A 22,346-nucleotide genomic window follows, 5' to 3' on the forward strand; every position below is an offset into this window, starting at 1 on the left:
GCTGCAAGTTCCTTATCTGATCAAGTAGCGGGGAATGAACTTTGAGAGTAGTGTTAGCGATAATGTTACACTTGGGTACTATAGAGGACAAAACCGGCTCAGATACGGCAGCAGGTTCATATTGGCGAGATAAGGCGTCGGCTTTAGAATTCTTAGAACCTGGCCTATATGTGAGTACGTAGTTGAAGTGAGTGAGAAATATGGACCAACGAACCTGTCTAGATGATAGTCGTTTAGCCTCCCCAATATAGGATAAGTTTTTATGATCTGTCAAAATAGTAACAGGATGCAAAGTACCCTCCAATAAATGTCTCCACTCCTTCAAGGCCATTATAACCGCTAGTAGTTCCCTGTCACCAATGTCATATCTGCTTTCAGTACCGGACAATTTTTTGGAAAAGTATCCACAAGGATGTAATGGTTTATCTACCCCCAACCTTTGGGACAGAACAGCACCTATACCTGTCTCAGAAGCGTCAACTTCGAGTAGGAAAGGTAGAGTAGTATCAGGGTGAACTAAAATTGGTGCGGAAGCAAACAGCTCTTTGAGTGTCTCAAAAGCCCGAAGAGCTTCAGTAGACCAATTCTTAGTCTCAGCCCCTTGTTTGGTCATGTTGGTGATGGGAGCAATGATAGAGGAGTATCCCTTAATGAAACGTCTGTAGTAATTAGAGAAACCAATGAATCTCTGGATAGCCTTGAGACCCTGAGGTAAAGGCCAGTCTAATATGGATTGGAGCTTCTCCGGATCCATTTCAAACCCTTCCCCAGAAATCACATAACCAAGAAACGTAGTTTGGGATTGGTCAAAGCTGCATTTCTCTAGTTTGCAGTACAAGCCATGCTGAAGAAGTTTGTGTAAAACCCTCCTGACTTGTCTGTGGTGAGTCTCAATATCCCTGGAATGTATAAGAATATCATCAAGGTATACAATTACACAGTCATCTTGAAACTCCCTAAGAACCTCATTAATAAGGTCCTGAAATACTGCCGGAGCATTGCAGAGACCAAAAGGCATTACAGTATACTCATAGTGCCCATATCGAGTATTGAATGCAGTTTTCCACTCGTCACCGTCGTGGATTCTCACCAAATTATAAGCACCTCTAAGGTCTAACTTAGTGAAAATTTTAGAACTTTTTAATCGGTCAAAAAGCTCGGTGATCAAGGGAATCGGATAAACATTTCTGATGGTTATCTTGTTATTTATTTACAGTGTGTGTGTATGAATGCAGTGTGTGTAAGTGCAGTGTGTGTGTTGCAGAGCCTTGGTGGGGGGTGGGCATTTTTATTATTATTTTTTTAATTATTTTAATTTTTTTGTTTTGTTTTATTAATTCTTTTTATTATTAATTTTTATTTTATTATTTTTTTAAATATTATTTATTATTATTATTTATATATTTTATTTTTTCGTCCCCCCTCCCTGCTTGATACATGGCAGGGAGGGGGGCTCTCATTCCCTGGTGGTCCAGTGGCATTGGCCGTTCAGTGGAGGGGGCTGTCAGAGAGCGCTTACCTCTCCCGCAGCTCCTGTCAGCTCCCTCCTCCTCCGCGCCGGTCCGGTCAGCTCCCCTGTCAGCTCCCAGTGTAAGTCTCGCGAGAGCCGCACTATGACCCCGCGGCTCTCGCAAGACTTACACTGGGAGCTGACAGAGGTGCTGACCGGACCGGCGCGGAGGAGAAGGGAGCTGACAGGAGCTGCAGGAGAGGTAAGTAAACGCTCTCTGCCAGCCCCCACAGCCCCATTGTCTGTATTATGGCAATGTAAATTGCCATAATACAGACATTGACTCGAGTATAAGACGAGTTGGGGGTTTTCAGCACAAAAAATGTGCTGAAAAACTCGTCTTATACTCGAGTATATACGGTAATCATATCCTAAACAATATAGGTTTATTTGATTATTTTCTGTGATACATTTTTAGGATTTTGTCCTCTTTACCGAACTATGTGCTAAATTTGATATTATTTATTTTTATCCTTGTTGGTGGGCTAACCTTCTGGTCGAACCACAGTTATTTTATACACTTTTTATTCCCTACATACTTAGTTCATTTAGCTAGCACTACAAATATTTACCGCGGCTCCCGGCATCTTGCCAGACCGTTCAGCCACTCTGTTTTCCCTGCACACTGTTTGTTTGTTTCCCTCTTTGGTCTCCAGAGAGACGCGTCCCGCCCGTTTTCTGTTCGTGGCCATCTCGTACAAAATTCCCGCGCTTTCTAACTCACGCCATCTTGTCGGGCATCCCTGGGTTGTTTTGTGCGACTGATCGTTTTGGCTCTTCACCGCCACCCCCTCTAGCCTCTATACTAAGGATGACCCCCTATAGTCACTAATACAGGGTAACCCCCTACAATGATTACACAGGTCATACCTGCCTTTGATTCTGGACATCTTACTGTCCTTTTACATTGGGTGAACCCCATTAGTATCAATTGTGGATGAACCCCACTTTTATTTCAGGATAATCTTTGTATTCATTATTCTGTGAGCTATATACTGTATAAGTGCACTGCCTCTTCTTTGTAAATAGTTTGTCTGCATATAAATGAAAAAATTAAAATTAAAAAAAATAGAATAAATATAATATATAAAAAAAATATTTTATATCGGTGACCCCACTGTTACTGTTATCCGTTACTACCAATATGTCTGATTTACCAGAACCAGCAGTCTCTGCTGAACTCAAGACATGGCTGTACAATGCCATCGCTGACTGCATAACCAAGGCTTTAGTGGCTTTCCGCGAGCAGACAGTGCCAGCCCCTACGGCAACTATTACTCAATTGTCAGACTCTGAGGATTCCAAAGGTTCAGATCGTGACAAAGCCCGTCTCGCAAACGCCCTTGGAAGGGTGATAGCGCTAACGCCGGTAAAGGCAAAGCACCTGCCAAAGCCCCAAGAGTTTCCTATTCTAAACCTAGGGAAGCTGTCATCCAACATGATTTTGATCCACTTGAGGGTTCAACCTCTAACTATCATCTTCAAGTTGTAGATAAATATTGTGCAGGGTACTCGAATGAGGATCTCCCACCTCATAAGAGTCCTTCCTCAAATTCCATTTGGAGTCTGACCTCATCCCTGATCCTAGTTCAGATGATACCCTATTAGATACCACTGGCCGCCCCTTATTTGACCCTAGATGTATTCGGTACCCCAGATCTGCCAAATGGACACCTCTGGACTGCATTGACAAATACTGCAGAATGTGGCTCCGTCGACCTCTAGAGAAGGAGGTGAGGGACAAATTAAGGGCAGAACGCCCACGACCCATCATCCCAGACAAGGTAGCAATTACACACAAATTTGACTGCTTTCTTGTTACTTTTCTGAATGTCAGGGAGAGATTCCCGTAAGGGTTTAGAATAAGGCCTGAAGGCCACTCAAGATAAACTTATGGATGTTGCGGACCCGCTCATCCATATTTTCTTATTGCAGACAAGGCTTTGACAGGTGGCACTTTTGACGCACATATGGTGCAAGAATGGGCACAAAAGGGCTTTATGCCTCTTAGGCAATGCCAATGTGTCCATCTCGACAGAACAGCAGAAGGCTGTCCTTTACAAAATTGATGCCAAGCTTGCCGAATTAGGCGTTAAAGAACTTGGTCCTGAGGCTCATGGGATTTTATTTGGAGGCAAGTTCATAAAAGAACTAAGTAAACATGTTTCCGTATTTACTACACTAACCAAAGCGCAGTCTTCCCTTCGCAAGGTATTTTGCACGCAACATTTTTCTTGGAGACCTGGTCGCTACAGAGGCCGAGCGACTGGCAGAGCCACCTTTACGGGCTACAGGCCTCGACCATCAGACACTTGGAACTCAGGCAGTACCCGTTTCCACCACAGGCAGTTTATCCCCTCTCGTGGAGCTATCCGAGAACGTGGATCTGCTTCCCTCCGCGGTCGCACTGCTACAGGTAATGAATCCCCCTTATTCTCATATACCTATTGCAGGCCAGTTAACCCTTTTTTCCCCAACTGTGGTCTTAACTCACCCGGGATCCTTCAGACGGTGTCCGGTTTCATCCTGGACTTCACAGACGATCCGATACAAACTTTTCCTCCTATCCCGATCAAAATATAATTGACAGACGAGTCGACTATACGGATCGAACTTGACAAACTTTTCACCAAGGGTGCTATCGATAGAGTTTTTGGCCCACAGGTCTTCATAAGCAACATGTTTTTGGTCAAGAAAAAATCAGGAGACTTTCGACCTGTTATCAATCTGAGAGATCTAAACAGGTTCATCACGTACTGACATTTCAAAATGGAGGGAATCAATTTGTTACGAGACCTACTCTGCGAGGGAGATTGGTTCTCCGGCTTTGATTTAAAGGATGCATACCTCACGGTACCAGTAACACCAGCCCATTGCTGCCTCCTTCAGTTTCGTTGGGAGGAGGAACTATGGCAATTCACTTGCCTTCCCTTCGGCCTATCTTCCGCACCCTGGTGTTTTACCAAACTAATAAAACCAGTAATGGCATTACTACGCTCCCAGGGAATTCGGTCCATCATATATCCTCCTCATGGCTCAGGACCAGAAGACGCTACAACTTCATACGCTCTTTGTTCATAGCTTTGTTACAGAACCTTGGCTTTGTGATCAATCTCCAGAAATCATCTCTCACTCTGTCTAAGATGGTGCATTTCCTTGGATTCCAGATAGATTCTGTTCAGGCAGTCCTACAACAAAGATCAAATCCATCAAAAAGGATATTCGGAGCTTGCTGGTGTCACCATACCTCTGCCTGCGGGATCTAGCCCGCATCATCTGCCTACTCTCTGCTTCAATACAAGCAATATTCCCTGCCCCGTTACACTACCGAGCACTACAGCGCCTGAAAACACGTTACTTACGATCAGCAGATCACGCACACAGACGAAGTATGGCTAGAACTCCACTGGTGGCTACATCATATGGAAGCTTGGAACAGGAGAGCCATCTTCGGATCCAAACCAGATTTCATTCTGGAGTCAGATGCAAGCCTTCTCGGATGGGGCGTGACTTTCTCAGAACATTCTACCGGAGTACTTTGGTCCCAATCGGAAAGAGAGCTTCATATCAATTGCCTCAAACTAATTGCAGGTTCCTTCGCAATCTGCAGTTTCGCCAAGGACGTCTACAATTGTTCCTTGGTCCTGAAGATGGACAATGTGTCAACGGTTCTCTATGTGAATCGTCTAGGAGGTTCCAAAACGAAGATGCTTTCAGACCTGACAAAAGAATTGTATCAGTTCTGCCTAGACAGGAATATCTCCCTTCGAGCGGAATATCTACCTGGATACGACAACCTCATCGCAGACTGGTTTTCCCGACACTGGAGAGATTCCAGCGATTGGCAACTGGACCCGCAAATCTTTCACCATCTGCATATCTGGCGGGTACCAGTCAACATGGATCTGTTTGCATCTTGCCTCAACCATCAGACGGACGCATTTTTCAGCTGGCTGTCAGATCCAGCGTGCCTTGCAGTCTATGCCTTCTTACAGACGTGGCCAACGTCCGGAGCGTATGCGTTCCCTCCATTTTCGATGATCCCACGGACACTACAGTATCTCAAAACTCAAGGCGTGAAGATAACTCTGCTGACCCCCTATAGCGAGCCCAATTTTCCCTGCTTCTACCAATTTCCTGCGATCTCCTCAGAGACCCGGCAGGCAACTTTCACCTGTTGGCACTTCGGGATCATCTCTGACTAGTGGCTTGTACCGTTTCAGGGGATCCTGGAATGTCCTCAGGCCTTTCGGCTACTGCTCAGGGACTCCTCTGGGACTCATGGGCCCCAGGAACTAGGCGCTGTTACCTCTCTGCATGGCGTCGCTGGAGTTGCTGCTGTTTGGAAAAGGACATTGATCCCTTTTCAACGTGTCTAACTAATATCAATTTCCTGTCATTTATTTTTGATCAGGGCAAATCCTACCGGTCTATGCACGTGTTTCGATCTGCTATTTCTGCAGCTCACATTCCTATTGACAATTCTTCAGTAGGCAAACATCCTTCTGTATGTAGACTCTTGCGTGTCATCCGCATCGCAAGGCCTCTGGCTCCTAAATATAGTCATTTCTGGGATGTGGCTCTCATGCTAGCATTCTTAGAATCTACACCAGACAACGAGGCGCTCTCTCTATGCCAGCTGTCAGCCAAATTGGCACTTCTTCTCTGTTTGGTCTCTTTCCGGAGAGTCTCCGACATCAGGGCATTTGGCTTTCATGCCCTCAATTTCACTCCAGAGGGGGTGAACTTCCACATCACTAGACGCACCAAGACCAATTCGTATACAGTGAGTTACCCTTATTTTCTGGAGAAACCCCTCCTCTGTTTAGCCTGCTGTGTAAGACACTACATCTCTTACACTATCCCTCTTAGAGCGCCTACTGGACTCCTCATTTTGTCTTATGTAAGACCACACAAGCCAGTGTCCTGCCCTACTATTGCTCGGTGGATTAAATGGCCTCTAGCTGACATTGATGCATCTTTTGGGGCTCACTCGGTTAGATGCGCTGACGCTTCTTCTGTATTTATGGCTGGAGGCTCCCTGGCGGAGATTTTATCCTCCACTGATTGGTCCAGGGAGTCTACTTTCCGTACTTTTTATTTTAGGCAATCTCCTCATGTTTCTTTATCCATGCTATCTACGCGTTAAAACAGCAATTATGAAGCCTCCTGTCTTGCCATAAAATTTGGGATTATTCTAACATTTAGTGACCGAATAATCTAAATTTTATTAAAGACAGAAGGCGAATATTTTCTCACCCGAAATACTTTTACCCACCCTTCTGGGTAAGTATTTCATTGTGCCTCCATTTCTAAAGGTGGCTAGTGTTCTCTTGGCTTGACCTCCTTATTGAACCTATACAGGTCATTTGATTTGTAACTTTGTTTTTCTTGCATTCAATTTGAACATTAGCTTTATTGCATTTTTAGTTTGGTTTTCTCTTGCCCAAGAGACCATACTTTCACGATATTTCTCTCTTTCCTTCTAGTGTGAAGATCTCTTGTCATCCCTATTTAAAGTCTCCTCCGCCTGTTGAGCACTGTTTTTCTCCTACTTGATCTTACATCATTATCTACTCCTAGTTCTCCTGTTCTTCGTTTACATGGTTGACTCTACAACTGTTCGGCTTCATCAAGAAAGAGGAGTTGGAAGGAGCCTGATGGCAGTTTATATTACTATGATGCATGCTGATTGGTTAAACTTTTTTAAACGGATTGTTAACTATTTCTTTGCTGGGAGTTTCAGTAAAGAAAAATAAGCAAATATTCACCTCCTGTCTTTAATAAAATTTAAATTATTCGGTTATTAAATGTTAGAATAATCCCGAAATTGTTTTTTGGCATAAACCACTATCAACTGATATATTGTCTTTTAATGTAATGAAAATGTAAGCTCACCCCTGCTTTCAAACAGTACAGGACGTTTCAATGGGTTATATTATTCATAGCATCAGGAAGGTGGAGGAGTGAATGGACTCCATTTCGATCTTATCATTACATTGGCATTCCAGAGATTGATAAAGATTATTGTGGATGTTTTAAGTATCTTTATTTCAGAAAGATGTGATTTATATTAACCGTGTTTGGGCTTTATGATAAAAGGTAGACCTTCTTTTTACGTTCTGTTGTCATTTTTAGTAAGCTGTATTGCTAGTAATGCTGTCAGGGTCCTAACAAATGCCTACAAGCAAGGTATTTGACTATTTTTATTTATTTATTTTGTCACATCTACTATATGTGAGAACTTTATTTTTAATTTGATTTTTTTGCTTTTATCTAACATTTCAGACCCTATGTGATATTTAAAAGAGACTCTAAAACTTTCTAAAGCTTTTTATTTCCTAAATATTTGTGTCAGGATAAACAAACAATGAAAAATAAAAAATGTCCCATCATTTACATTTTTAAATTTGTCTACAAAGCAATCTATACACAACATTGCTGTGTTATATGTTTATTCACATCCCTCAAAGCAAATATTATGCTAATATTTTTTTCCATCAAAAAAATGCTTGGCAGTGATGGGGTTAAATAATCGGGGGGTTTTTTTGTTTGTTTTTTACCACTTCACTACTGAGCACTTTTTGACTGAAGATTTTAATGTAACATTCTGTACACTTCAGTAGATCTACCTCCAAAACAAGTTTGCAAGCACTGTATTTTTGCTGCTTTTTTTGGCATATAAAAACACAGCTTGCAAAAGCTGCAGTTCTGCTGTCTGCAGCCTTTGCAACCCCTCCCATTTTTTTCCCCAGCACATCTGTGCCAGGGGATGCTCCAATCCGAGGCTTCTCATTGAGCATGCATGGGATTGTGGATTTCCTATGCTCTTCAATGCACTTTTATAAACTGTCACAAATATGACAAACTCCAGACACACAAAACACTTCAGCAAGTTGAGAACTTCAGACGTGAAGTGCTTTATGCATCTGGTATGTTGGATTGTGAAGAGAAAAAGAAAAAAAGAGCTTTTTAAAGTGAATATATATTTTTATATAAACAACTTCTGGCAGTGACCTCTGCCTAAACGAACAGCATAGTTTAGGCAGAGGTCAGTATGTTACTCTGTTCTCACTTGTGTGAATGGAGCTTTTACGCACAAATACTCTACCATAGATCCTTCATAGTAAGCTGTCAAAGATCTTGTTGGAGAAGATTTGGACTTGTAACAAGTACTGTACTTAGATGGGCATGGGTAAAGGACACCTTGGCAGGGAATGTCTTCGCTGTATAATATAAACAAGATCCTAGGTTGTTATGGTATTTGGTATGCCCATTTTCATAATATAACTTCTCTTGTCATTTTGATGATTTATATATGTTATTTTTATATAATGTTGCTGTCTTTTAAATGTAAAAATATGTAATTTTTGTGTCTCCCCCCTCCCATTTTATTTTTTTACTTTCTATTGAAATGCAATAATATAATACAAATTGTTTCCCACAGCATGGTGGTATTTATGTCAAAAGAAGTGCAAAATTCAATGAAAAAGCAATGAGAGAGAAGTTGCAGTGTCAGGTCAAAGCAGGAACTAAAGTAAGTGATTTGTAATGTTTTACATATTCTGTGTTTTCATTATAGATTCTATTTCAGCTGTCTAGTTTTATGAGTATATGCTAGATCCTTGACACTTTCCTTTTCTTTTTAAAGGGACACTATAGTCACCAGAACAACTACAGCTTAATGTAGTTGTTCTGGTGAGTATAATAGCTCCCTTCAGGCATTTTCATGGAAACACTGCCTTTTCAGAGACAGCATAAAGCATTTATAATCCTCACCTTAGTATATTGAAAATAAGCTTAGTTAAAAAAAAAATATAGAAATAAAGGGGACTGCAGAAAGAGACGATTTTGGGCATATCAATAGGGGAGAGGGAGTGACCGAGCCACTTTAAAAGACACTAGGCACGAGTAGGCACTGAAACTGCTTTATCTCATTGTAGTTGTTATAATGGCTGTTTTTAGTGTTAAACCGGTTTTAGTGTTTGTTTTAATACTAAACAAGAGTCCCTAGCAGCCAGTTTTCTCTGTGCTGCTTGGACTGAGGAAGCATTAGCCTGAGCAACAGTGAGCAGCGGTGATTGGCTGAGCGTTTTAGCCAACCACATTCAGCCTATTACTGGTATGATTAAGGTAGTGTATAATAATCTCTGCTGAAACCATCCCTTCAATGGGGGACCAGGCTGTTTGTGGCCAGAGAACATTATACCGTGTAAAAACCTCTTTAAAAATATGTAAAGGGACACTATAGTCACCAGAACAACTACAGCTTATTGAATTTGCTTTGGTGAGTATACCCTTCAGGCTTTTTGGAGTAAACATTGCCTTTTCAGATAAAATGCAGTGTTTACATTACAGCCTAGGGATACCTTCACTGGCCACTCTTCATATGGCTGCTAGAAATGCTTCCTGGGGCAGTGCTGCACGTTCTTTGGCAGAAACACTTAAAGTTCTCTGTATATGTATTCTTAAATTGCTATGTGTGTCAAAAAAAAAGCACAAATTATTTTTCTTTTAATTTGGCATAGATTGGTGGTAAAATGATTGCGTGAAAAGAGTCAAAATACCCCAAGTTTAATACCTTAGGTTGTCTTCTTTTAAAAAAATCTATACATGTGGAGGGTTGTTCAGGGATTCCTGACACATATTAGTGTCACAATGTAACTTGAAAAACTTTGAAAAAAACGTAACTTTGAAAAAAAAAAATGGTTTGGAAATAGCAAAGTGCTACTTGTACTTATTGCCCTATAACTTTCAAAAAAGTTAAGAACATGTTGACATTGGGTATTTCTAAACACAGGACAAAATTTAGAAACTATTTAGCGCGGGTGTTTTCTGGCGGTTGTAGATGCGTAACAGATTTTGGGGGCCACAGTTCGAAAAAGTGTTTGTTTTTTTTTCATATTTTATAAAATAAAAATGTATAGTAAATTAGATGATATGATGAAAATAATGGTATCTTTAGAAAGACCATTTGATGGCGAAAAAACAGTATGTAATATGTGTGGTTACAGTAAATGAGTAAGAGGATAATTACATTTAAACACAAACACCACAGACATGTAAAAACAGCCCTGGTCCCAAACGGTAAGAAAATTTAAAAGTGGTCTGGTCACTAAGAGGTCAAGCAGAAGTGCTTTAAGGCAGTGTTCCCCAACCCCCGACCGGTCCGCGGATCAAACGGTACCGGGCCGCCCAGGGGTGTGCGAGCCTGCCGGCTAATGCAGGGCTGGCATTGCCCAAGTGCCAGCCCTGCAATGTGCCTGCGGACCGGAGGGGAGATCAGAGATCTCCCTCCCCGGTCCGCAGGCACGGTGCTGGCAGCCGGCAGGGGAGGGAGAGAGGACCCAGGAGCTCTTACCTGCAGCTCCTCCGGGTCCTCCTCTCGCGAGATTTGGAGCGTTGCCGCGGTAACCACGGCAACGCTCCAAATCTCGCGAGAGTGAACTCTAGCCCTGTAACTGGGCTAGAGTTCATCTCACCACCACCGGACCACCAGGGAATCCCCACCGGACCACCAGGGACTAAGAAATGTCCCCCCTCCTCCCAGTAAAGGTAAGAAGGGAGGGGGGACATCAATATATTATATTTAATTAAATAAATAAAAAAAAGCCTCCCTACCCTCCTTACTCCCCATACACACACTGCCCCATACACACACTACACACACAGCCCTACAAACACTGCCCCATACACACACTACACACACTGCCCCATACACACACTACACACACAGCCCTACACACACTGCCCCCAAACACTGCCCCCATACACACACTACACACACTGCCCCCATACACACACTGCAAACACTGCCCCCATACACACACTACACACACTGCCCCACAAACACTGCCCCATACACACACTACACACACTGCCCCATACACACACTACACACACTGCCCCGCAAACACTGCCCCCCATACACACACCGCCCCAAACACACACACACTGCCACCCTCACATACACACTGCACCGCTCACACACACATACACACAATTTTGAGTCTATGTCTTTATGTGACTGTGTTTGTGATTTTCTGACTATGTATGTGTCTGCGTGTTTTTTTAATATATGTGACTGTTTTTTTTTTTTGTCTTATTAAATCAAAACAAGTGGGCCACGGAAAAATTATCAAATGTTTACCGGTCCGCGGCGATAAAAAGGTTGGGGAGCACTGCTTTAAGGAATAGTAGACATGAAACTATTTTTTTCAAACATATGTTAATATCAGATAACCTGTTTAGCAAAACTGAAATGGCATGGCTCTCTGACAGGAGAATGCAAAAAAAAAAAATGTTTGAATAGATGTGTCAAGTTAAAGTTCTGCATTAAAACAGGGCTATATCACAAAGAGTTGCTTACTAAAGTGAGAATTGTTAGGAATTCAAAGTTATGACACTTCTCACTTTAATTTATAACTCTGTCTGCTGTGTATGATAGAGCAGTATATGGTAATCCGTTCTTGTAATGTCTGTCAATTGGTAGACAGTTCTTTGTAGCAGAAATGCATAAAAGGCTGTGTATCCGTAAATGAGCAAAAACGGTGAGCAGCTATAGTCACAGCAGAGGGGAGATTATAAGGCCCCCAGATTTCGAGCAAAACTATTTATCCAATGCCAATGAGAAAAGTGTTCTAGGGCTGTTGATGATAGGTAAGGTTGAAAAGAATAAAAATAAATACAGATTCCAGCACGAAAAGAGAAATACATCTTCCAGCATTAAAAGTGAGCAAAAAATATTGGATATACACAGACCTTGGCCAGAATAGTGGGGCTATTGTCCAGCATTCCCCCTTTTTGAGAGGGGAGAGGTAAAAGACTGGAAACAGTGATGCTTTAAATCAGCCTTGTCACATTTGTGAGATTGGAGTGTACTGTCGTGGTGATGTAGAGGAAGGTAGATACATCTATCTGAAGCTGTTCTCTGAGGTCACTGCCATCCTCCTCCTTCAAATTCTTGCACTTCATCCACTGGGATCTGCATCAGTGCACGAGCGTACAACACTGATGTCTGTGGAGGATCCTGTGAGAGCCTCCCTAGATCAAGTCTTGTCAAGTTTTGTCAACTTCAGGCTTAACTATATGACAAAGTAGTCTCTATTTTGTCTTATCTTTTAAGTAAGTTGGAATTTAAATGTAAGTGTTATAGCTTATATCTGAATGAAATACTTAATATTTGTGTATGGTGACAGAGCCACTTTAAGGTATCTTATGGTGATAAACGGAATCAGCTTGTGAGGTGTACATTTCTCGCCAGTGGTCTTCATGCTGGCAAGTTGTAGAGGTAACTAATACTAGCCAGGTGTTTCCAGCATGTCGGGGGTTGTAGGTAGGTCAGTTTGCACTCCTTTTTTTTTTTCTTAGTTATAAGTTTAAGAGGTACAAGGAATTAGAAAGGTTGCACAATCAGTACAATGATATAACCGCATTGTTTACCCCTAGGAGCATGTCTCTCAATTATACTCAAACTTTGTACTTGTAACAGGTATGATTGTTGATATAGGGGTACAACATTTTTGGGATACCAGAGTTGGGTAGGACTGCAGTAGCATCGTTGTGGGACCATCCCTATTATTTGCGTAGCAAAGGTGTTCGTGTAGCAGTATTGTGTCATGTAAGAATGACAGAGATTCCAGCCAGTGTGTCATGTTCAGCCTGAGTGTTGTAGAGGTTAGGGTTGTTCAAGTTAGGTGGTGTCTTCATGCTGACTCCACAGACTCTAAGAGGTTATGTTGTTGTACAACATCAGTGTTTTCTGGTAGTGAGTCAGTATCTTTTGCTGCTTCATGGGGCAGTGGAGTGTTGGTTTCTGTGTACCCCGGTGCACATTTAAGTACAGATATAGTGATCTGGTCAGTAAAGTTTATCCTTTTGCACCGGCGAGATGAGGATCACCGACCGTTTAATGGCAAGCTCCGCCATTTTTTTTTAGAAAGACTCAAGGCTTTGAATTTGATCATTTGCAGGCCTACTTCGTTGGCTTTCTTGAGAAAAACGGTGGTTAGACAGGATATGAAGCTAATCCGTGTAAATTGAAAATATGTCCAGGTAACCCTCGAAAGGCCCAGTAGGCCTATAGCAGGAAGAAACAATCAAGAGTAGCAAAGTAGCAAACAGAGAATGCCTTGTATGATCTGGCAAAGCAGTTCTCAAGTGCCGGAGAGTTGTTGTAACTGGAGTCCAAAATAGCAACTGCTACTTTATATGCAGGTTTAACAGCTGCAGTGCAGCCAGTAAACTGTATTTCTGAAGGTGAACAACTTGGTAACAAAAATGTAGATTGCAGCAATGTGATACAGTGGAGTTCAAGGGCTCAGCCTCAATAATGATCAGTAAGAGCATTGGATTGGTCAAAATCAGAGTGGGGGCGGGGCCAAACGCTGTTTTAGCCAATCAGCACCTCCTCATAGAGATGCATTGAAAATTCAGTGTCCCCATGCAGAGCGTGGAGACTCTGAACGGTAGTGCTCCCTACTATGCAGCACTGAGCCAGGAAGCCCCTCCAGTGGCCATCTGAGGAGTGGCCACTTGGAGGTTTCCCTAGGGGGCAATGTAAACACTGCCTTTTCTCTGTTTGCATTAAAAGGCAAGGAGGCAATGATTGTACTTGACAAAACAACTACATTAGGCTGTAGTTGTTCTGGTGACTATAGTGTCCCTTTAACTATTAGAAATTTAGAACTATAAAGTATATTTTTATTTTTTATGTAGTGTTGATGACTATCTTGAAATACTCTTGGATTATTGTACTTTTGTACTTGTTATACTATAATAATTTATTTGGTTTGCTTATTTGATGCCTAATTTTGCTTGACAATATTTAGTATGTTCCAGTAGTTTTCTGCAATTATATACTCTCTGTATGTCATATTTGTTGGGATCTGGCTTTTACTATCATGGCAAAGTTAGTAATTTAATAGATAGCCTTTGCAACGATGGACTTTATATTTGTAGCCTTTGCAACGATGGACTTTATATTTGGCACTACTCAGTGTTGTGTAAAAATTAACTTTTGTTGTCTGTTACATAGTTACATAGCTGAATTGCATTTTATTTTTATTTTTTTAATTCTTCATTTTTTCGTGCTCAGTTATACGTTTAAGATACATTAGGCATTTCAGGAGGTTCTTAGATTTCAGGTATACAATGGTAGCAAGTTTTCATACATCATTTAAGGTTATCAGGATATACATTGAAATGCGTTTGGTAAACACATTTTTATTGTGGACATGTTCGGGGACAAGCCCAGAGCTAGCAGAAATTCAACAGGCTAGTGATTAATGTGTGCTGCGCTCCCGGGATACTACAGGTGTGAGGTGGGAAGTATGCTCCATTTTGGCTCAATAGGATGCAATGCTGCGTTGGAGCCTACCCGTGTGTGCTCTCAAGCTGGTTCCTATGTGCTTAGGAAATGCCAGGATGTGTGTGCCAAAGGGGCACCGTGTGTGGTGTGATGGCCATGCTTGTGTAAGTGTTGGCCAGTGCGGGTTCAAGGTAGTGGTCTGGCATGTTTAAGGTTACCCCTGACCTATGGGTTGGCGGGGGGGGGGGGGAGGTTATTTAAGAAGCCACTTGTCTCCAGCTAACATGAGGGTTGAAGGCCAGTTACTTGCTGGTCAAAAAGGGTGTTTAAGCCCCTTTGTAGTTGGGGGTTAGGGCTTCTTTTCGTGCGTTTGGTTTATGTTGTGTATAAAAGCATTAAAAAAATGAACACTTGGTTGAAATAAAAGTCAAAGCAAACATTTTAGTTGATCTGAATAGTCATTTGGCTGATCACAGTTGAGGATGTCTCAGTCCCTGATCAGGTTCAGGTATTCGGGGGCTGTAGACTCCTTGTCGCCGGTCCGATTGAGGTGCTGGGTCCCAGGTTGCATTTTGGTTTCCATTTGTAGAAGGATGTTGCCCCGGATGAAGTCCCAGTGCATTCAGAAAGGCAGAGGCTCCTATCGGGGGGGTGAGGTTGTGAGTGGTCCCAGAGTGATGGACAAGTAAGGAGTCGGTGTTACCCCATCTATATGGTACGTTAGCTTTGCGCAGGGTAGTCTTCAAAGGATTTACGCCGGAGTAATGTGGGTCTGGTGAGATCTTGAAAAAAGAGTTTTGCGTCCTCTAATTCTAGTGGTGTTTTACCTTTCAAGGCAGACATTATTTGAATCTTGTCGTGTATGGTTACACAGTGTAGGACGACATCCCTGGAGGTGTCGGGTGAGATGCGGACAGAGCTTGTTACACGATATATACCATCCAGTGTGATTTTCTTTGCCACTGTGTTTGACTTGATTGTTGTCAAGAGGCGCTGAGTGTAATGCGGCTTTTCTTCAGTGGTGATAGTGCTGGGTATGCCGCTGTTGGACGGAGTCCTTCAGGGTGGTCACATTGTTGTGGAAACTTGCTATGAGTCAGGCTCTGTTTTCAAACAAATACTACTCCTAGAGACCATATAGGTTTGGTGATTTTCCATGTATAAGCACTAGCCTCCTAGTTCTTCTACTTCAAATTTGAACTACAGCAAGTCTGATACTACATTAAGTTACAGGCAAGATCCATAACATCTTCTACCTGGGGGTGGTAGTATGTCAAATGTGCTATAGTTGAGAGCATACTGGTTTCATAGGGTATTTATCGAAGTTAGATCACAAGGTAAACCTACTGCAAACAAGGATAAGCCTATAGTTTTGCTACTCAAACAAGATCTGCTTAGGCTTATGTTACGAAGAATTTAGCAAAACTTGTATCATGTTCATAAGCCTTTTCTAGCAGTCTTCAAGCATTTGAGCTGTTTCACTGACAATTTAATCCCTAGATGAAAAGAAATGAATAAAGGATCTAAGTGTGGATTGGCATGCTCTATAGGGTTGCTCTGTGGTTTTGTGTATTTAAACCAGCAAAGCTGTCAGAAATCGGTGTCAAGGTTTGTTTGCAGTAGCTGAGATTAATCCAGATCGCTATTGGGAGTCACCAGATTTACATGCTCTTTGTACTGAATCAACTTTAGACTTGGGTGTTGCACCACTAAACTTTAAATTGTAGCCAAACAACCAAATCCAGGCTCAAGTAGCTGATCTGTTTAAAAAAAAAAAAAAAATATCCACAAGTTATCCTCTTATTTATGACCTTATATCTGGGCATTAGCCTTCAAGTAGCCCTCCTAATTTTTGCCAAATTGTTCCATTCCAACTGTTCCATATCCTTTTATAGACTGACATCTTGGGATGTATAGCTTTTGCAACTATTGAAAGGAAAGTGTCATAGTTTATTTTAAATAAAATACATGGGTGTATTATAGCATTTGTGAATATTATTTTGTATTGCATACATATATATAAGTAAATGGATTTCAGGGCATCTCCAGCCCTACTCTTACTCAATGGAGGACATCTTAAAAATACACTCTGAGCGGTTATCGAATGTTCATATTGTGCATAGCTTTGGCAGATGCTTTGTGTCAAACCAAATAATATGTAAAGATGTTTTTCCTGACAGAGCCAAGGTTGAGATAGGAGATGCTATGAAAATATAAATTGTCTTGTATGAATGGATTTAAATAATACATATAGAACCTATAATACAGACAATCTTTTTATATTCAGTTGTGAAAAAGGAAATTTCTATTCAAAGCAACTTGCCCACTTAAAAATACGTTTCAGTATTGTGGTATTAATCAAGGCCATCATTTATGTTTTTAACTTGGGTTTGTTTATATGAACTAAATTTGCGTTTTACTGTATTGTACAGTATATTTATGCACGTTTCATTTTTGTATTAACTGGATTAGGCAGAAAATATAATAAAGCAGGGAATGCTAGCAGAATGCTTGGTTGTATAGGGAGAGGTATTAGCAGTAGAAAGAGGGAAGTGCTCATGCCATTGTACAGAACACTGGTGAGACCTCACTTGGAGTATTGTACGCAGTACTGGAGACCGTATCTCCAGAAGGATATTGATACTTTAGAGAAGGGGTAGTCAACCTTTTTCTATCTACCGCCCACTAATGCATCTTTCTTGATGGGAAACATTTCCTTACCGCCCACCAGTTTTCGCGCAAGTGCAGAATATTTTTTAGAAAGGAGGGTGTTTTAAAAAAAAAAAAAAAAAAACATTTTAAAAAAATGTACGTACATTTATCTTTTTATTTCTAATTTATGCATGTTTATAATGTTTTTAACTTTATACAGTTTATTGAGAAAATAATAAAGTAAATTGAAATTACCTTTAACTAGTTATTAATGAGATCCTTGAGGTTGATGCTGCGAGACTAAATATTTGATATCTGGTTCGATTTTCGTAAGGAACAAACAAAGATCTTTTGGTGATATTCAGACAACGTATCTGTTTGCTCATAATATGATTTCTCATCTGTACATCAGCTTCCCTCCTCAATTCCCCCTCCCCACCCTTTTTTTCCCCTCTTTTCTATTTTTTTTTTTACCTTCCTTATAGCAATGCCCTGCAGGAAGGCTGAGCTAAGTATCCCACTTACTATTATTAGCCAACAACAGTTCTCTCCTCTTCCTTTTTATATTTTTTATTTTCCTTCTTTCTCCTTTTTACAAGTACTCTGCTCCTTCTTTCTCCGCTTCTTCAAGTACTCTGCTCCTACTCCTCCTTTATTTTATCCCCTTTTTTCTATTTTTTTTTTTATCCCCCCTTTTTTTTAATGCTTTTCTTTTACCTTCCTTATGGCAACATACAAAAGTAAGGCTGAGCTAGTTAGCCCACTTATTATTATTATTATTACTATTATTATTATTATTATTAGCCAACAACAATTCTCTCCTTGTCCTGCCTATAACTTTTCTTTCTCATATTTTACAACTGCTCTGCTCCGCTTCTGCCTGTCCCTGCTATCGTGCATCAGCTCCCACTCCTGTACCTTCCTCTTCCCACGTGTTACACGTTTGCACGCGCATGCACGCATTCTCGTGTTTGCACGAGTTTGCGCGCGTTCGCACTTTCATGTGTGCACGCCCGCCCGCCCAATGTCTCAAAAGGAGGATTAGCTAGCATTTTAGCTCGTTGGGCCGCCGAAACCCCTACCACCCATCTGGAATCCTGAAACGCCCACCAGTGGGCTGTAGGGACCAGGTTGACGGCCCATGCCTTAGAGAGAGTTCATAGAAGAGCTACTAAGCTTGTTCATGGATTGCAGGATAACTTACCAGGAAATGTTAAAGGATCTTAACATGTATAGCTTGGAGGAAAGATGAAACGGGGGGATATGATAGAAACATTTAAATACATAAAGGGAATCAACACAGTTAAGGAGGAGACTGTATGTAAAAAGAAGGAAGGATATCTCAACAAGAGGGCATAGTCTTAAATTAGAGAGTCAAGGGTATAATTATATCAGGAAGTATTTCCTTACCTAGAGGGTATTGGATGCATGGAATAGCCTTCCAGCTGAAGTGGAGGTTAACACAGTAAAGGAGTTTAAGCATTCGTGGGATAGGCATAAGGCTGTCCTAGCTATAAGATAATGAACTAATGAAAGTATTTAGAAAGTTGGGCAGACTCGATGGCCGAATGGTTCTGCCGTCACTTTTTATGTCTGTGATAGAGGACTAGCATTTCCCTGGGAATAATGCTCAATGATACAATGTTACCCAAATGCAGCACCATTATTTGTTTGAGATTTCTTTTTGATAATGTTGACTATGATGAGGTCATATGGTACAGGTAAAATTGTTTAACATATGTTTTCAGTAGATCTGAGTTAAAGGGACAAATTCTGCCCATTGGAGTGGTCTGGGTGCCAACTCCCATAATCCTTAACCCTGCAAGTGTAATTATTGCAGTTTTTATAAACTGCAATAATTACCTTGCACGGTTAAGTCCTCCTCTAGTGGCTGTCTATCAGACAGCAATTAGAGGGACTTACAGCTTCTTAGAACACGAAAAGTGCATTGGGACCTCCAGCGTCACTGGAATCCCCATAGGAAAGCATTGAATAATTTTCCTTTGTTTTGATCTAATGCGCGTTAGGGCTTTTCTCCCCCCACCCCCCTGTCTGCTGACATATTTGTATGTTTGTTTACAGCTGTGCAACAGCATACATTCACCATTTCAGTCCCATTACCAAACATTTGTTAATATGTCAAGTTAGTTGGACATTAGTTACATGCAAAAGCACGTTTCCTTAAAATAAATGCGCTCTTTTACTTTGAAGCCCTACAAGCGTGAGGTCATCAGTTCAGGGAAACGAATGAATACAAGGTGTTAGAGAACTTAAGAAAACTTACCGTATATACTCGAGTATAAGCCGAGTTTTTCAGCACATTTTTTGTGCTGAAAAACCCCAACTCGGCTTATACTCGAGTCATAGTCTGTATTATGGCAATTTGCATTGCCATAATACAGACTGGTGGTCCAGTGTCATTGGTAGTTCAGTGGGGGGGAGAGGGGGGCTGGCAGAGCTGTACTTACCTTTCCTGCAGCTCCTGTCAGCTCCCTCCTCCTCCGCGCCGTCCGTTCAGCACCTCGGTCAGCTCCCAGTGTAAGTCTCGCGAGAGCCGCGGCTCTCGCGAGACTTACACTGGGAGCTGACAGAGGGAGCTGCACAGACCGCGCGGAGGAGGAGAGAGCTGACAGGAGCTGCAGGAAAGGTAAGTACAGCTCTGCCAGCCCCCCTCTCCCCCCCACTGAACTACCAATGACACTGGACCACCAGGGAAGGAGCACCCCTCCCTGCTATGTATCAAGCAGGGAGGGGGGACGAAAAAAAATAATAATAATAATTAAATAATAATATAAAAAAAAATAAAAATAATAATAATTAATAATATATTAAATGCCCACCCCCACCAACACATACACAAACACACACTGCATCACACACACTGCATCACACACTCACACTTCATTCATATACACACACTGCACATACACACACTGCACTCACACACACTGCATTCATACACACACTGCACTCACACACACTGCACTCACACACACTGCACACACACACTGCATTCATACACACACTGCACTCACACACACTGCACTCATACACACACTGCATTCATACACACACTGCATTCATACACACACTGCATTCATACACACACTGCATTCATACACACACTGCACACACACTGCACTCACACACACTGCACTCACACACACTGCACTCACACACACTGCACTCACACACACTGCACTCACACACACTGCACTCACACACACTGCACTCACACACACTGCACTCACACACACTGCACTCATACACACACTGCACTCATACACACACTGCACTCATACACACACTGCACTCACACACACTGCACTCACACACACTGCACTCACACACACTGCACTCACACACACTGCACTCACACACACTGCATTCATACACACACTGCACTCATACACACACTGCACTCATACACACACTGCACTCACACACACTGCACTCACACACACTGCACTCACACACACTCACACTTCATTCATACACACACACTGCACTCACAGACACTGCACTCACAGGCACTGCACTCACAGGCACTGCACTCACATACACTGCACTCACATACACTGCACTCACAGACACTGCACTCACAGACACTGCACTCACAGACACTGCACTCACAGACACTGCACTCACAGACACACACACTGCATTCATTATATACACACACTGGAAATAAATATTCAATTAATATATACGCACACACACTGCACTCATACACATACACACACACACTGCACTCATACACGCACTGCACTCATACACGCACTGCACTCATACGCACTGCACTCATACGCACACACTGCATTCATTATATACACACACTGTAAATAAATATTCAATTAATATATTTTTTTTAGGATCTAATTTTATTTAGAAATTTACCAGTAGCTGCTGCATTTCCCACACTCGTCTTATACTCGAGTCAATAAGTTTTCCCAGTTTTTTGGGGTAAAATTAGGGGCCTCGGCTTATATTCGGGTCGGCTTATACTCTAGTATATACGGTAAATTAATTTTTTTTTTTTATTCAGTTGCAGATAACTTTTGCATTTTGTTGCATGAGACATTCTGATTAATTTTACGAATAAAACATATCAGACTTTTTCCTTGACTGGCATAAACACATGATGGTGGCACATCATAGAAATTGGCTAAGCTAAGGACTCTTGCATCCCTTAGAATTGCCATGTATTACTTTAAATTCTGGTGCATGAATGTACATTTATTTGATGAAGCCAGTAGACTTTCTAACATACAGGACATATTTTGTTTTCTTAAATTGCAAATGATTTATTGCAGGTAGTAAGTATGCAATGCTTTATTAATACATTGATTAAGATAAAGTAAATGTTCTGACCGTTTTACATATTTTACAGATGTATCTTGTGATTTTCCCTGAAGGCACTCGTTACAATCCAGACATCCCAAAGGTCATAGTTGACAGCCAAGCATTTGCCATGAAAGAAGGTAAAACTAACAATGGGAATTTGCATACAGAAGCTACAATAAAATGCATGCCTATTAACTCTTTTGAAATATGTATATCCCTGTCACCCAAACCTCATTCTATCTTGGCATTATTTATTTTCTACCCCAAGTGTGTTCAGTGTGTTTGGCTTCAGAGAACAATTTCTTAAAGCCATTGTTGCTGATTTTCAGTATACTTCTGCGTTAAATCATTTAAAGAGACACTATAGACACCCAGACCAGTCAATCTCATTGAAGTGGTCTGGATGCAGTGTTCCTGCTCCCTTAGCCCGTCAATGTAATACATTGCAGTTTTAGAGAAAATGTTTACATTGCAGTGTTAAGATTTCCTCTAGTCTTAACTCTGTGAAACAGCGCTGGACGTCCTCACGCT

General features: G+C 41.5%; 1 protein-coding gene across 1 annotated transcript in view; it reads left to right on the forward strand.

The window, feature by feature from the left end:
* AGPAT5 (1-acylglycerol-3-phosphate O-acyltransferase 5) overlaps window positions 1–22,346 on the forward strand; it is a 64,375-nt gene that overhangs the window by 25,566 nt on the left and 16,463 nt on the right. The window contains exons 4-5 of the mRNA XM_063441120.1: window positions 8,958–9,047; window positions 21,862–21,952. Coding sequence (XP_063297190.1) covers window positions 8,958–9,047; window positions 21,862–21,952 — 181 coding nt within the window. The remainder of the gene's footprint in view (window positions 1–8,957; window positions 9,048–21,861; window positions 21,953–22,346) is intronic.

The sequence above is a fragment of the Pelobates fuscus genome, chromosome 2, assembly GCF_036172605.1.
Source record: "Pelobates fuscus isolate aPelFus1 chromosome 2, aPelFus1.pri, whole genome shotgun sequence".
In the NCBI taxonomy this organism is placed as follows: Eukaryota; Metazoa; Chordata; class Amphibia; order Anura; family Pelobatidae; genus Pelobates; species Pelobates fuscus.